This window comes from Tupaia chinensis, unplaced genomic scaffold (genome assembly GCF_000334495.1).
Source record: "Tupaia chinensis unplaced genomic scaffold, TupChi_1.0 Scaffold000070_1, whole genome shotgun sequence".
Taxonomy (NCBI): Eukaryota; Metazoa; Chordata; class Mammalia; order Scandentia; family Tupaiidae; genus Tupaia; species Tupaia belangeri.
Genome location: NW_006159530.1, coordinates 1670395 through 1688044, shown reverse-complemented (window position 1 = coordinate 1688044; position 17650 = coordinate 1670395). Strand labels below are relative to the sequence as shown.

Below are 17650 nucleotides of genomic sequence, written 5' to 3'. Positions count from 1 at the left end.
GAAATGCAGATCAAAACAACAATGAGATACCACCTAACCCCAGTCAGAATGTCTAAGATTAAAAAAAAAAAATGATAAATGTTGGCAGGGGTGTGGTGGAAGAGGAATTCTCTTACACTGCTGGTGGGAATGTAAATTAGTCCAACCACTGTGGAGAACAATTTGGAGATTCCTCAAAAGTCTACAAATAGAGCTAACATATATGATCCAGCAATCCCATTCCTTGGCATCTACCCAAAGGCCAGAAGAATTCTTCATTGGAAAAGTGCTTGCACATCAATGTTTATTGCAGCACTTTTCACGATTGCTAAGACATGGAACCAACCCAAATGCCCCCTCATATGGATGAATGGATTGAAAAACTGTGGCACATATATTCTATGGAATACTATTCAGCCATAAAAAAAAACCTGGCTTTTGACAGAAAATGGAAAAACATGGAAGATTTACTGCTGAGTTAAGTAAGCCAGGCTATGAAGGAGAGACACTGTATGTCCCCACTTAATATATACCAAGTGTCTGCACTCTATAACTGAAACGGATGGGCTAAAGGATGTACAAGAGATGGGTGTGAATGCCAGATGTGGTGTGTGTGGAGGAGTGAGGCCTGGGGAAAAGCATTTGGAGGAGGGATAAGGAGACAGCATTGTTGAGATAGGGAGGTAGTATTGTTATATTTTGATCAACTGGGCCAGGGAGAAATGTTCACATATTGAAATGATCACCTTGTAAGCTAAATAATGTGATTGAATGTATTAAAAAATTTTTAAAATAAAAAAATTAATTAATTAATTAATTTTTAAAAAGAAAAGAAAAAAGAAATATTGAATGTATAATAATAATGAATCCCAATATTCATTATTTGGAACAACTGGAATATTTACTTGTTGCTGTGGAATTCAAAGTTGATAAATTCACTTTGAAAGACTCTTTTCATTGTGTAGAATGTAGCTCACATGCAACTCATAACCCAGAAATTCCACACCTAGGTACATACTCATGAGAACTGGGTATATACCAGGAGTCTTCAAATATTTCATAGGAAGTGTCTACTACAGAAACACTACCCATGAATTCCAAAATTTTTGCACTAACATAAACTTATACTTTAATTCCATTTTCCATGAACTTAAAAAAAAATTTGCTAGCAGTCATGTGCACTTACCAGAGAGAAAGAGAGAAAGTGAGAAAGCACCACCCCATGGGGGATGGTCACACCTCAATACCTTCTCTTCTGTTTCTCTGTTTGGGGTTTGGGGCACATACACATATGTGTCTGGTGTGTTTTCCAAGCCACCAGGTCCAGCACTTAAACAGTGCAGTTGACCATGTGGGATCCAGTTGCCTTAATCACCAGGCCACAGGCCACAGGCTGGCCCTCCATGAGCTTTATGAAGTCCCTTTGTATATCTTTTACCAAAGTTCCATGCAAGAATATGAACTAAACTGGAAACTATATAAATTCCCATCCACAGTAGAATGGCTAAATAAAATATTCAAACCAAGTAGTATCATACAATAACGCTAGTAAACAGTTAACAACTGCATTCAATGATAAGACGAATATCATAAACGAATGCTGAGTGAAAGAAGCCAGACACAAAGAGGATTATGCATCATCTGACCCCATTTATGTAAGTACATAAACAAGCAAAACTAACCTGTGTTGTTAGAAGCAAGGTTATGGTTACCTCCGGGACAAGGTGGGGAGAAATGACTGGAAGGGGACATAAGGAGGGTTCTGAAGTGCTGGGGAAGTTCTGTTTCTCGATCTGGGTACTATTTACATGGACTTGTTCAGTTTGTAAAGTTCGTTAAATCAAATTCTTAAAGTATGTACACTTTTCCATATACTAGTAGTAACATAATAATGATGATGATGATGATGATGACTGCAATTCTTCTCCCATTCTTGTATTCAGACTTTTACCATGTAATTTTTTAAGCTCTCTGCCCTGATGCTGTGTTTAGGCATGTGACTTGCTTTGGCCAATGAGATTATAACAAACATGATTCTAGTAGTGACTTGAAAAGTGCTCACACAGAGCCAGTTGATGATATGGTGGTTAAAGGAGCTGGATCTCACATGGCAACCACGAGATTTGAGTTCTGGATATAGCAGCTTGAAAACTCAACAGTGGCATGTGCAAGCATGTCCAAAACCCCAAGAGGAGAATGGAGGAGAAGGAATTGTGGTGTAGCTGTCCCCGAGGGAGGGCTTTCTCACATTCTCTCTCTTCCCCTCTTTGCCTCTCTCTTGCAAGCACACATGCATTATAGTAAATTTTTTAAAAAGATAAAACAATACTGGGAACCAGCAGTTAGCGTAATGGCTATGTCGCTGGACTCCCACGTAGTCGACCGTGGTTCGCGTCCCGGACCCGGTGGCTTAAAACTCACGCCAGGCACGTGTGCGTGCATGCCCAAGATCCCGAGAGGAGAATGGAGGAGAAGGAATTGTGGTGTAGCTGTCCCCGAGGGAGGGCTTTCTCACATTCTCTCTCTTCCTCTCTTTGTCTCTCTCTTGCAAGCACACATGCATTATAGTAAATTTTTTAAAAAGATAAAACAATGCTTACGCATTTCTACTTATGCTCTTATCCCTGTTCAGTTTCCATGAAAACAGACCCAGGCTAGTCTGCTGGAAGATGAAACAGAGTAATGCCTAGTAGCCCGAGCCATGAGAGCCAAGGCCATCCTACATGAGCAAAGAAGCAGCTGACACCCAGATATGCAAGTGACCTGAGACAGACAGAGAATAGTCCAAACAAGCCTGGCCTAAACCATCAGTCTACATGCTCATACCAAAATAAATGCTTGTTTTAAAGCACCTAATGATAAGATATATTGCTAAGCAGAATTATTATATAATAAATAAATGATACAGCTATATACTTCAATGTAAAGTTTTAAAAATACATGTAATATAAAACACAAGCAAATTTTGGCTTCAAAGATTCCTCTAATACATTCGTTTTGAGCATGTTCATACCTGCTAGGAAAAATAGCATGTCCGGGATTTCACAGGAGCAGATCACCAAAACATAACATGACCGAAATCAAATCTAGGCCTCAGCCAGCCACAAACAACTGGTATACAACTGGTATACCTACCTGTAAAAGTTCTCCCAGGCATCTAAAATCTGTCTCCTGTTTTTCCCAGAAGAGATGAAAGCAAATGATTGCTTCTTATACCTCCCATTAAAAACAAAACAAACAAACAACAAAAAAAGCCTCATCTGCTATCTTATTCTGTATTGGAAACCCTTTCACAATATTCAACATATTATATGTGCAGAAACATTATATTTGTTTATGTTCCTGGTTTGGCCATGTTTCACCATGGTAGAAAAGAAAAACAACTTTTAGCCCCCCATTTGCAGGGCTTTCGCCAAGGTGAACACTGAGGGGCTTGAGGGCTCATTTGGTCTTCTGGTGTGTCATTGAATAAAGGCGTGTTACCTGGATTAACCTGAGCTTTTGTAGAACTCAAGATAGGCAGCAACAGCAGCAGCACCAAGGACATTCTGGGGATCTGGATCATCTCAGTAGATGCTGTTGGAACTGGAGTCTGCAGCCCACCAATAACATGAGAAGACAGAAAGAGAAATAGAAGACGTGAGTGAGACAAAGACCACCCATGTGAATTAACACAATGTTCACAGTTAACTTTGTGTCCTTGCAGGGTTTATTTCTACATTTAGGACTTCAGATCACAAAATTTGGAAGTTTAACAATATATCCAATAATCCTTAATATAAGAATTTTGAACTGTATTAAATTGTACATCTTAGAATTAAAAGTAGCATAACTATAGTCAAGTAACAAAGTTCTACTAAGATAAACACTTACCCAGCATTAAACAGTGGTGACATGAAACTTCTATTTATGATGCCAATCATACTTTCATCATTTTGATATTTATTTCAATATTAGACCAAGAATAACACTCAATAATTGTAATGTGTTTGCCTTTTAAAATCTGTAAGTTTAATATTTATCATGATTCATTAGCTCTGTAGTGATAGCTAGGATTCTGTATTTTTAAGTTTTGCCAGAATAATCTTTGTAATAATGGATTCTATTTGGAGATATCAGTATGAACTCAATATAGATGTGGATAGTCAACATGGGAACATTCTAGGTAGGTGCATGAGGAGTCACGTGCATGGACTAGTATACACACAGACCTCCTTGCTCTATCAGCCAAGAGGACCAAGAAGAAATGAAGTCCCAGTAGTGAGCAAAGACAGTATCCAGGTCATGATTTCTCATACCTTTTTCCAATTTAAGAAAAAACAAATCAGGATTCTAGGGGAAAAGACTGATGCTAGGACTGAGCAGAAAATATACAAGATGAAACCGTAGTGTCTTTTAGTGGCAGAAATTGAGAAAATGTATACCCCAAATGAGGGAGGCATGTCAAAGTGACCCAGGAGCCAACTGAAAGAGCTCCTATTAGCCAAAGCCAGAACTATGTGGGCAACAGAATAAATAAAGTAAATACCATGAGACCATGCTGATTCTGACGTAAACAAACAACCGAGTAAACAAATAGGGGAACACAGACACATTTCCCACACAATGGAATTCTAAATAATTTATGTATTCATTTGCTCTTAAGGAGGTGGAACACAACTCCTTCCCCAACTCCTAGGTGTAAGTTGTACATAGTTACTTTGTTCAGAGAGGACAGTATGTAGTTGAAAAAAGAAAAGGAGTATGTTTGCAGTGGAGAAATCTGACAAAGATTACGTGGAGCCAAGTGATCAAGCCAACATCTATACTGACAACGCATATCAATGATATGTGCCCTCTATATGATGTGATGGGAGTGGCATGTTGCCTTCCTCCCAAAGTCTCATCATGACAGAAACATCACAAATCCCAACTGAAGGACAGTCTACAAAATTCCTGATGAGTAATCCTCCAAACTGTCAAGGTCATCAGAAACAAGAAAGTCTGAGAAACTGTGACAGCTCAGGGAGTCTAAGGAGACGTGATGACTAAACGTAATGTGAGAGTCTGGATGGGATCCTGGGGTGGGGAGGGAGACCTTAGGGGAGGACTGAGGAAATCAGAATAAAGTGTCAATATCAGTATACTCATGTGAACAAGTGTAGTGTACTAACGTAAGATTTCATAATGGGGAAACTGGATGTGGCATATGTAGGAGTTCTGTTTACTGCCTTTATACTGATTCTATAAATATTAAACTGTTCTAGAATAGAGTTTTACTAGAGGGACCCCCCAGATGGCATAATGGTTATGTTGCTGGACACCCATGTAGTCAACCATGGTTTGAGTCCCAGACCCAGTGACTTAAAACTCATGCTGGGTGCTTGTGTGTGCGTGCCCAAGATTCTGCGGGGAGAATGGAGGAGAAGGGATTGTGGCATGGCCATTGCCCCTGGAGGGGATTTCTCACTTTCTGTCTCTGTCTCTCTGGCAAGCACATATGCCCTATAGAAAAAATCTCTCTCTGAAAAAAAAATAATAATAAGGTTATTAGAAAATAAGCTCCCTCAAAGTGAATAACACTAACAAATAACCAAACTTTGGATCCACCATTAGGAAGAGTATGCAACAAAAACTTGTGAAGGGAGGAGAAATCCCTTGAAGCTGGAGTGATTAGGAAGGATTTGTGGAGAATCAGCATCTGATCAGTTTCTTGAAGAATGAATAAGATTTATTTTCAGGTTTTTTGTTTTGTTTGTTTATTTACGTTTTTGTGTAATGGTATGTGTGTGCTTGCTGGCTAGAGATAAGAGAGAGGAAAATTGGGAAATTACTCCCCACTGGGGTTGGACCCACTGCAACCCCTTCTCCTCCATTCTCCTTTCAGGATTTTGGGCATGCATGTACATGCTCCTGGCAGAATTTTCAAGCCTCTAGGCCTGGGACTTGAACCTCAGTCAGCCAGCTTCTTAACCACTATGCCACCTGTGGCCTCTGTTTTTAAATTTTATCAGAGAGCCCGTACACTTGTCAGAGAGAAAGAGAGGAAATGTAAGAAAGTACCCCCCTCAGGACCAGCAGTTGGTATAACGGCTATGTCACTGGACTCCCATGTAGTCAACCGCGATTTGAGTCCCAGACCCGGTAGCTTAAACGCACGTCAGTGCATGTGTCCAAGATCCCGAGAGGAGAATGGAGGAGAAAAGGATTGTGGTGTAGCCAGCCCCCCTGGGGGCTGATTTCTCACTTTCGGTCTCTCTGTCTCTTTCTGTCTTTCTGGCGAGAGCAAGCGCTCTATAGAAAAAAACCTCTCAAAAGAAAGAAAAGGAAGAAAGTAAGTAAGCACCACCTCACTATGCAATGCCTTCTCCTCCATTTCTCACTCCTCTCTGGATTTTAGGTACATAAACACACACACCTGGCATGTTTCTCAAGATTCCAGGTCCAGGACTAGAGCCATGCAGTTGGCCACGTGGGGTCCCACTGCCTTCACCACTCCACCACAGCCTGGCTCAACAAGTAAGATTTTAATGGACAATAATGGAAATGGAGTAAGTAAAAGTTTGGCACAGATGAGACACTCTTTTAGGGAATGGGAGCTTCTGAGATAATTTCTAAACAACAGAATGCGGACCTACTCAAAGTGGTAAAGAAGAGTTAGGTATTCAGATAATTTTGCCTGAAGAAGATGAAGCCAAAGCAAATTAACACAGGAGACTGAAGTGGCCCCATGGTGGGGGAAGGACTTGGATAACTCACAGACCACAGAGGGCTCTAAGCCTGGTTTCAGGGCACTGAGTTGGAAGGGGTAAGATATAGGTCGCAGTGTGCCTAGCCACTTCCACCAATGGGAGCATTGTGTTTCCAAAAGTGAGTGCCCAAACAAATGCACCTAGAAAGAGAAACATATCGGCAGGTCTTGGAGACATTGGTCTTGGCCATAGTCTAGCAACAGCTTAGAACGAACATCCAGGAAGTCTTTCCACAAAGACCTGAACATCTTGTGAGCAGCCATTTCAGGAAGCTATAACCCAGGACTGCCATGGGCAACCTCCTCACTTTCCAGCAGTCTTTTGCGGAAGAATTCTTCAATTTTCTCTCCTGGCACAAATCTCATGGTTATTGACCATAAATGTTTCCCCTCCATAACTTTCCCCAGTGGTTCCCTGTACAAAGACTCTCTTTCACCTTTTCCCCTTCCTTTTCTTCACCAAAACACAGGCTAAACTGACCTCTATTAGATGTTCTGTACCCTCGTTAGAAAATGACCCATTTCATCGTTAGTTTCAAAATGCCTGTTCTTGTACTGGCAAAGTAATACTTCTTGTCTTACATGGAAGGGGTAAGATATAGGTCGCAGTGTGCCTAGCCACTTCCACCAATGGGAGCATTGTGTTTCCAAAAGTGAGTGCCCAAACAAATGCACCTAGAAAGAGAAACATATCGGCAGGTCTTGGAGACATTGGTCTTGGCCATAGTCTAGCAACAGCTTAGAACGAACATCCAGGAAGTCTTTCCACAAAGACCTAACCTTCTTGTGAGCAGCCATTCAGGAACCTATAACCCAGGACTGCCACGGGCAACCTCCTCACTTCCCAGTCTTTTGCGGAAGAATTCTTCAATTTTCTCTCCTGGCACAAACCTCATGGTTATTGACCATAAATGTTTCCCCTCCATAACTTTCCCCAGTGGTTCCCTGTACAAAGACTCTCTTTCACCTTTTCCCTTCCTTTTCTTCACCAAAACACAGGCTAAACTGACCTCTATTAGATGTTCTGTACCCTCGTTAGAAAATGACCCATTTCATCGTTAGTTTCAAAATGCCTGTTCTTGTACTGGCAAAGTAATACTTCTTGTCTTACACAAAATATATACTCAAAAATGGCTTTTAATTGAGCAAGAACCCTTGGTGCTCAAAAGAGGCTGTCTAATTTCCCTTCACAACTGTTGTTGAGTTCAAGCTGTGAACATCCAAAACCAATGATTATTTTTTTCTGCTTTGCTGAATTTGCTATATGATAAAAAATATATATTTACATGATATATATGTAAAGAGAAACACCTTCAAAAATGTAGCTATAAGAGCCAACTACATTTATTTGGAAAAAAAAGTGCCCCATCATTTTCACACTGTGATAATAAGGAAAGTAAACAAGGCAGGCAATACTCGTCATACGTGTCATTTTGGATATAAGTGTCATTTTCGTCATACGTGATATTTTTGACACACGTGTCATTTCATCATACATGCCATTTTCAACACATGTGGCATTTTCATCATACATGTCATTTTCAACACACGTGTCATTTTGGACACACATGTCATTTTGGTCATACGTGTCATTTGGGACACATGTGTCATTTCCATCACACGTGTCATTTTGACACACGTGTCATTTTTGTCATGTGTGTCATTTCCGACACACGTGTTGTTTTGGACACGTGTCATTTTCATCATACGTGTCATTTTGGACACACGTGTCACACTTGGGTGCTTTTTCCTCAACAAAATGTAAAGCTGGAGTACCTCTGTGCTTCCCATGACCTTTAAGAATGGTAGAGCTCACTCACAGATGGTAGAGCTTTCTTTTCCACCCAAGTCTAAATATGAGCAAAAAAAAAATATTCTTTTGCTCTGAAGCAGAATTAGAGGTATATCTCCCTCTAAGAAATGTCTGAACTTAGCAAACTCATGAATTGTGAAATGTTAATCCATATTACGGAAGAGTTCTCTGCAAAAGGATTCAGTGCTGGGTAACGTGGAATAACAAAGCCCACACAGTATATTTATAATAACATTCCATATACAAAAATGTTCCATCTACTTACCAAACTCATAAATCACTGAGCGAATAGCCACCTTACAAAATAACTCTTCATTTCGCAAAAGGAGTCAGTGCTGGGTGTCTTTGAATATCAAATCCTTTCAGTACTTTCACAATATGATTCAATTTGTCAAAATGCAGTTTATACCTAACTTTTCAGTAATATGGAAAATATACCAAGCAGGGCCTGTCTGATTTGGCAGGTGGTCATACTTCCCCAAGAGTCCATCTTCCCAGATGCAAAAGCTGGGGACAACCTGTGATGACCTTGACTTTGCTGAAGGATAAAAGTTCACAGATTTTCTTCAGGATAACACTGAGTCTGTGATGGGCACCAGAGAGGAAGTGCTGGCCCTCCCAGAAAATCCACTGTGGCTTAGAGCCCGGGCCCCTCTGCCAACACAGATAGGCCTTTCCCTGCCGGAAAAGGAGGGGTCCCAGAAAGACTGGAGGGTGCAGAGGAAATGGGACAAAGGGACCTGGATCAAGTTGGAGCAGACATACTGTGTGTGTGGTACTTGCATTTATATGTGTTCAAAATTAGGCTTTCATGAGAAGAATAAACTTACATATTTAAATTCTGGAGCCATTCAGGGCATTCAAAACTTGTATTTCTCTCTGCTGAGTCATTTTCATCTAAGATTCAACAAGTATGAAGAGCAATCTTTGGAGTATGTCATATTCAGCAAACAAATATGCAAAACTGTGCCTGGTTTTGGCAAGAAATAGCCCCCTCCACACCCCATGCACACAAAACAGAGTCATCCCATTCTCTTGTTTTATCTGGATTGCAAGGACTTGTTGAAATCTTCCTCTCTCCCAATTTTCCTCTGGGAGCCTCAACCTCATGTTTCTCAAAATGCAGGCCCTCTACAGAGAACCAGAAGCCTAGAATGGCCCAACCCACAAATGTGAGAGCACAGGGATGAGCTCCAGGTGTCCCGGGAAGACCCTCACTACATCGCTCTGTGTATAGCAAGCTCCGTTACTGTCTTCGTAGAAGGGCATTTTCCTTCCCTCCACCTCTGTCTTTTCATCTACAAAATGGAGACAGTCTGTAAAAGAGATGAAGGGGGCGAGGAGCCAGATAGCTATCACATGCTCACACTCTCCTTCTCAGTAGAAGAGAGGATGCTGAGTGAAATTACTGCCACAGAAGACACCCCCTTCCAGGACCCAGTGCAGTCACACAACTGGATGCCAAACACCTATTTTCCTTTTCTCTCTCTTTTCAAGTTCACTTATTTATGTCTTCCATGAGAGAAAGAGAGAGAGACAGAGAAGAGAAACAACGAGACAGGCATCTCCATGCCATGATCCACCCCCATCAGCCAGCCTGGATTATGGGATATACGTTCATGCCTGACACGCTCAAGGAGATCCCAGAATGCAAACCCACACTGCCGAGCTCAGCCACCTCAGGAGAGAAGAGATGATCATAATAGTGATTGTTGTTGTTGTTTAAAGTTACCTGTATTTCTAAATTTTGTTAACCTATGTCTTTCATGAGAGGGAGTATATTTCTTCCAGGAGAGACAGAGTGAGAGGGTCATATACCATCCCCCACCCAGTCTCACCTGACCCGGATCATGGGCACATGTGTGCCCGCATTGTTCATGGAGATCCCAAGATGTGAACCTAGAACCTTCTCTAGTTCTGTTACTACTACTGCACCATCACCTGGACCTGCTAGTGAGTTTTGAGAAGATGTTTTTTGAGAAGATGTATTATATAAGCAAGAAATAACTAGAACAATTTCCTGGACTGAGACACAGCACCCCACAAACTTAGGTATTGGTTTTTGAGTGTTGTATAGTTTGAACTCATCACCAATCTATCCATTGCTTCAGGGCCTAGAATGAGGTCTGGGCCTATGGCCGAATGGGAAGTAATGGCAAACGGGCTAAATCACTCTCCTTAATCCCAGGAGTGCGTTTGAAGACAGCCAGTGTCAAAGGATAGATGTCTGTCCTTTAAGTCCTCAGTGGTGGCCTGGTGAAGAGTCCCTGCCAATTCCCTCTGCTTCCTCTGATCCCTGGGCCCCCGTACTCAGTGCTCTGCCTCCTGCTCCCTGCTGCTCCTTCTGAGTCCCTTTGTTGGCAGTCAGACCTACTGGATTTGAGTCCTGCCCCTACCTCTCACCCACTGTGTGGACCTGGCCACACACCAGAGCCACATGTTTCCTCATGTGTACAGTGAAGGAATCTCATGAGGATAAAATGCGTTGACTCATAAGAGAGGCTTAGAACAGCGCCGGGCTCCTACATGTGGGCATTGATTTGTGTTTCCATCTTTTGTTTTTACTGTGCCTGGCATTCTTCTTGATGCTTTTGTCTTCGGTTTACTTATTTATGCATTCCATGAGACAGACAGACAGACAGCACCCCTACCAGGGTGGTGACTCTGTGATCTATCTCCAGCTTCAGTCACCCTGGATCATGGACACATACATGCCTGGTGTACTCAGGGAGGTCTCTGGACACAAACCCAGAACCTTCCCATGTGGGTCAGTCTCACAAAGTGTCACGTTTTACTGCTCCACCACCTTATGGCCACTCCTCAATAAATTCGCAAGTTAGCAGCATAAAGCTTGGCTCCTCCAGTTATAGCCTTAATTTTGTTTGGCTTACCTAGATAGTAGGTGTTCAGGGAATACCTGTGAGTTGATTGACAGGTCATTTAAATGTTAATAAAATAGGCAAGAACAACAAACACTCTTTGCCTTTGACCAGCACACTGAACTTGGCTGAGTGCATCCTGTGATCAACGCCACGCCTGGAGAAAGTGGCTTGGACTCTAGCAGTCATGAAAGATCCATGTGCTAACTATGGACCAGCACGGTGGAAATCAGCCTAGGGTTGAGGAGGACTGGGTGGTGGCCACATCTGTGAGGACAGCGATGTGATCACACTGTTTGTTTGATCCAGTTCCATTCTACGCCACATATGAGAGTGCACACACCCAATGCCCTTCCAACCCTGCCGCCCAAGGCCACAAGGGCCAAGAGCTTGTTTTGGTTGTGCAGTTTCCATCAGGACCGCCCTGTTCTTGGGGGTCTATGGCTGAGCTGCCTCTTAAGAACACATGGCTCTGCAGGGTGTTTACTTTTTGCCCAGGAAAAATCAGCATGGGCTTAGAGCATCCCTGAGACGTGAATGAATTGTATCTCATCCAGTCATAAGAAAACTGCTGGAACCCAGAAGAGATTGTGTGCAATGCCAGCAAACCAAGTATCTCTGTAGAAGGCTCTTCCAGGACAGACACTGGGACCCGCTAGGCCAGAGCCAGCAGGGTCTGTCCTTCCAGCAGAGCAGTCTAAGTGACTGTCCCTCCACATATGCAGGACCCACATAATCAGGGCTTGCCCCAGTGCTTTTGCCACGAGAGAAAGGACACCTTCACTGAGACCATCGGTGAAAGGAAGCAGAGAGTTTTACCTCCTAGGCCTTCACAACCATATCCTGCAGTTAACATTTCTACCTTTAGCAATGTTATGGGCCAGGTACTTTTAAAATGGCCAGATACCAATTAGTGTCTGAGTTGAGAAATGCTTTTCTATATACCTAGGAAGTACAAAACATGCGTAAAAGTAGAAAATTGTGTCTCTGTTAAAATTCAGTGGGATGATGTGTATAAAGGACTCGCAGCTCAGTTCCTGGGAGATAGCAAGTGTTCATTAACTTTCAGTTAATAGTAGAAGTATTATGGGCCCAGTCACAGTGACTCACGCTACTAAGCCACTGTGCTCCATAGGCTGGGATCACATGGCAGGCCTGACTTCAAGTCTTGGTCTAACCCAAAGGCGAGGTGCAGTGGCATGTGCTAAGACCCAGTGAGATGAGGAGGCCGAGGCAGGAGGATCACGTGCCTGAGGATGGCTCAGACAGCAGAGCAACATAATTTGTCTGAACAAGAGCTGGACATGGTAGCATGCACCTGTGGCCCAACCTACTCAGGGAGATGAGCCGGAGAACAGTGACACAGTGAAACTCTGTCTTAAACTTTTTTTTTTGGAAAAAATGATATTATGAATAAAATGGTACATAGGAAGAGAAAACTAAAGCCAATCAGCAGTCAGGGTGACAATTCTATATTGGATATCTGTTGTGAGCCTAGCCCAGGCTGAGTCACCTAGAAACAATAACACCACAAAAAAGCATCAGTCTTCGTTCTCAGGAGATTTACAGGACTGGCAGTTGTGAACATTTGGGAAAACAAACACGATAGGAGGCAAACAAGTTTATGCTAAGCAGTGGTTGCAGGGATGTTGCAATAGACCAGGACGCATGTGAGTGGGCCAAGATGAACACTAGACTTTAGGAAAGACCAAGAGGGAAAAATATGAAACAGAGAATCATGTAAAATTGCAAAGTTTATGTCCTGGCCAATGAAAGAGGCGAAAGGCTTAGGAAGACCTTCAAGATTGGAAAGGTTGAGAGAAAAAGAGACAGTGTTGAATTCAGAACCAACCAGCTTGTTCTCCCTCCCCTCTAAGTCTTGGCAGCTGAAGACTCTGAGAAGAAAGTGGAAAATGGGGTATGGTACCTCTTTTGGCCCAGGGGCATGGAGTCACTAAAAGCGAAAGCTCAGGGGCCCCGCTACATTGGACAAATATGGTCTGGGAGCTCCTGTTCCAATCCCAGAGCCTGAAAATCTCACTCAACTGTTGCGTTAGGACCAAGGGTCTGGCATTCTGGTCCCTAGCCTTTCTGCCAAGCTAGTCATTCCCTCAGCACCTGCAGCTCCTGTAACCCTTGCCAGAATAATATTGTCATTGACCAAGAGAGGCTTAGCCTCTAGCCCTTTCCCTTTCATGCTTTCTTCACACTGCTGGCTGTGTTTTCCTCTGTGTTACTTTCATTGCCAGCCTCTGGGCTAAGCGGCACAGGAATTATCCGTTTGTTTAAGGTGATTGAACATCTGCAGCCTCCATCTCCGTTCAGGAAGTTCCTCCTGAGTCACCAGTGCCTGGTACTCACTCTCAATGTGTGAAGGGCGCCCCGTCAGGCCAGCACCTCTTCACTTCCTAGGCCATCCAAGGACACCGCATTGCCAGGGCCATGTGTTGAGATCAAGGGCCCACCCAGTGCGGGTTCAGGAAATTTCTCAGTCTCTGTCTCAGAATGCTCTTGGCTAGGACTCATCTCCCACCAACTCCACCTCTCTGCCAGAAAGACTCACATTTACAATCTCCTTTGGATAAGGGCTCATGGCTTTTGAGTTGCCCCCATTTCACCAGATAAATCCATACTTTCCTTCAAATTCTTTTTCTTATTCAGAACTCCTTTCTGACTCATCCCATATGCCCTTTGTGCCAGGTGATTGCATTGGAGATATACATGTAGAGGCATGTAGCATTGATCAGTGGCATATCTGTGTGCATGCCTACTCCCTGGCTAGGCGTTGAGCTCCCAGAGGGAGGGACTTGGTCCGGTCTTCTCTAGATTCCTTGTGGGTAGTGAAGGAATATGTTCCTGGTGATAGTGAACATATTACACAGATGAATGGATGGCCTTAGGCTTCTGCAGGGTTCAGGAATGACTGCAGGCCTGCTCATCTCACTGCCAAGTGTTGAGAAGAAGCACACAGGCTTTGTCCATTAGGATCTTACCTTCTTAGTCACACTTCTTCCTGGCCATAATAATCTATCTCTTCTCTTCCTTGACTGATTGTATCAATGCCCCATAACTTAGCAGAGAGCAACTCCCTTGTGTGAAAATCATGATCATAACCAGACCCTAAATGCCTGCAAGGCAAGGATATTTTGCATCTCTCAGGGCTTATGAGAGTAATGGTAAACATTTATGGAGTAGTTATGAGGGCTCTTCAAGATGTTCATGGAAGCTCTGGGCCCCATGGTTTAATGATTAAGAGAGTCAGATCCCACATGGCCAACTTCAGTTTGAATCATGGGCCTGGTGGCTTGAAAAACTGGGCATGTATGTATGTATGCATGCCCCAGATCGTGTTGAGCTAGAGAAATGGAGAATGGATCACAGAGTGACCACATCCCATTGGAAGGTGCTTTCTTCCTCTCCCTCTCTCTCATTCTCTCTCTCTGGGTCTCTCTGTCTCTCTCTGGAAAGTGCATACATACATTAGAAGTTAGGGAAAAAGTTCATAGAAGATTCATGCTATAAAAACTGCATGCATTTCAATTTTCTTTTCTTTTTCGCACCAAAATAAATTTGTACTTTAATTCTATTATTCAGTTAACTCTTTGAAGTCCTTTCCTACTATATGTTAGGCAGTACGTTAAGCTTTACATGAATTTTCCTCATTTGGTTAAGGCCCTCAGAGGATTTTGAACAAGGGAAGAGAATACATGCCGAAGCTTTACCAGATAATAATAAACTGACCTGGGCCCCGAGTTCTAGTCCTAGCTCTGCCACTACGCATCCTTCAGCCTGAGCAACTATTCTCTCCCCAAATGGACCCAGCTCCCTCTTTTTTCAATCAAGACGGTTGGGATAGATGAGAATGGAGGAGGGCCCAGGCTGCCCTCCACTGTGGCTATGACACAGTTCCAAACACTCTCCGAACTCACTACGGGACAGAGCTGCCCCCTATCTGGAGCCATCGGCTTGTCCTGAAGCACATACTGTATTACAGTAAGGAGAGCTTGGGCTGCTTTAAATATCACAAAGCAAAAACAACAGGCAGACCGTGTTCCTCACTATCCCCATCCAGACCACAGAGGGGAGCATTGCCAGGCCATCCTGAGCGCGATGGCGAGAGAAGCCCACACGTCCCTCTCAGGAACCCGCAGGCTCGGATCTGAAACAGAAATCAGCAGTGGCAGGGGCGGCTAAGAGTCAGTCAGAGGAGAGCCCGCAAGGTCACTCTGGGACAGAGAGGCACTGGCTGCAATGAGATTGGAGTTCTGGGTCCTGGATCCATCCGAGATGCACTGGTGCCAAGCCTGAGGCTGCAGTAACCGCGGCCTCTCACCTCTGGGAGAGCCAGGAGAGTCCAGCCAAAGGTCTCTGCAGCTCTGAGGCCACAGTCTCCCTCTGGGTCCTGGGAGGTGGATCAGAACAACGAGCACTCATCAGAAGGGAAGGGAAAGGGGAGTGCGAGGAAAGGACAGAGCCAAGCAGGCTCGCCCCATGCTTCCCCCAGAGACAAAAGATAAATCTTCAGGGCCTCTGGCAGATCCCACAAGAGGTCCCTGAGGCAGGATCTCGGCTGTTCAGCTCATCGTGGAGAGTCCTTAGCAAAACCATGGTCTGTAAAATGGACTGCAGATGTCCAGAGGCTTTATCAGACGGTGCTAAGGGCTGGGCATTAGCGTTCCCCACCAGTCCCAGATTCCTCTGTTGAAATCCTCATTCTCAACATGATGGCTCTTAGGAGCTGGGAACTTTGCAAAATGCTAAATTCATGAGGGTAGGGCCTTTGTTTTGTGCCCAATAAGAGAGACCTCAGGGAGAGTCCCTCACCTCTTCCTCTGTGTGAGGACACAGCTGGAGGGCACCGTCTATAAATCAGGAAGCCCTTCCCAGACATCATATCTGCTGGCACCTGATCTCAGACTTCCCAGCCTCCAACGTGGCAAGAAATAAATTTCTGTTGTTTGTAAGCTATCCAGTTTATGGTTTTTTGTTATAGCCCCCAAACAGAATAAGGCAGATAGTTATCTGACGCTGGTAGGTGCCACGTCAGGGTGAAGGACGTGTCCATTAAGTCATCCTCCACATAGAGAATGGATAAGGGTCAATGCGCTCTCACTCAGCAAACATGGCTTCTCTCCCTGCCTGCCCACTCAGGCTATTAGACTCCACTGCTCCAAGGCATTGCTTGCTGGAGGAAGGGAAGGGTTCAGGTCAGGGAGGTGCTTTTTTTACACCATGTCCACCCCTCAGCCTCAACCCCATAATATGTGGTACCTGTATCAGAATAGGAAGTTGGTAGAAGATGCACCAATAATTTTTGCTTGACAGCAATGATGTATGGGTAACTTTTTCCTAAGTTTTAGTATCTTTGCAGGCTAAGGCTTCTCAGTAATTATGTCTATCAAAGTTTTGAAGAAAGATAGAAGGATTGAGCTCTTTTTGCCTGGTTCCTACAAAGCATTAACTGCAGTTCAGGAATGCTTTATTTATTTATTTATTTATTTATTGGAAAGGTTTTTGCTATAGGGCGCGTGCACTCACTAGAAAGAGAGACAGAAAGCAAGAAATCAGCCCCTAGAGAGGATGGCCACGCTGCAATCCCTTCTGTTTCATTCTCCTCTTGGGATCTTGGGCACACGCACACATGCACCTGGCGTGAGTTGAAACCACCAGATCCAGGACTCAAACCATGGTCAACTACATGGGAGTCCAGTGACATAGCCATTGTGCCGTCTGCTTGTCCCATGCAGGAATGTACACCAAACAACAGGCACCAATGATGTATGGTGTCCCCAAGCTCAAAGGAGTCTCTGCATGCTCACAGAGTGTGGGACTGTGCTTGGGAAAGACAGAAGATTCTGGAAAAAGCTGGGGCTGAACAAAGGGGAAGAAGCTACTGCAAAATATAGCTACAATAAAACAGAACCTGGAATTCCTGCATAGGAAGAGATTATATGACTTCAGCCCTTCTTTGCTAAGACAAGTGTTTTATCTTTTTATTTTGAGTGTGTATTTATTTATTAGTCCCATGAGAGAGAGAGAGAGAAAGGCACTCCCAACTGAGCTCCAAGCCATGATCCACACGCAGTCAGCTAAGATCACAGGCACACACATGTACTCAGTATGTGCAGGAAGACCTCAGGACGTGAACCCAGGGCGTCCCATGCTGCTTCAGCATCACGGAGGGTTGCACCATCACTGTGGTTGACCATTAAGACGGATTCCATGAGGATCCTAGAACACAGCCTAACT

The 17650-nt window shown here is 43.7% G+C and overlaps 1 protein-coding gene across 3 annotated transcripts in view; it reads right to left on the bottom strand.

Moving 5' to 3' along the window:
* The window catches only part of DDR2 (discoidin domain receptor tyrosine kinase 2), a 186759-nt gene that overhangs the window by 71927 nt on the left and 97182 nt on the right, over nt 1-17650 (bottom strand). For all 3 annotated transcript variants that reach the window (XM_014583607.2, XM_006142246.3, XM_006142247.3), the window contains one exon: nt 3463-3571. In XM_014583607.2, coding sequence (XP_014439093.1) covers nt 3463-3571 — 109 coding nt within the window. The remainder of the gene's footprint in view (nt 1-3462; nt 3572-17650) is intronic.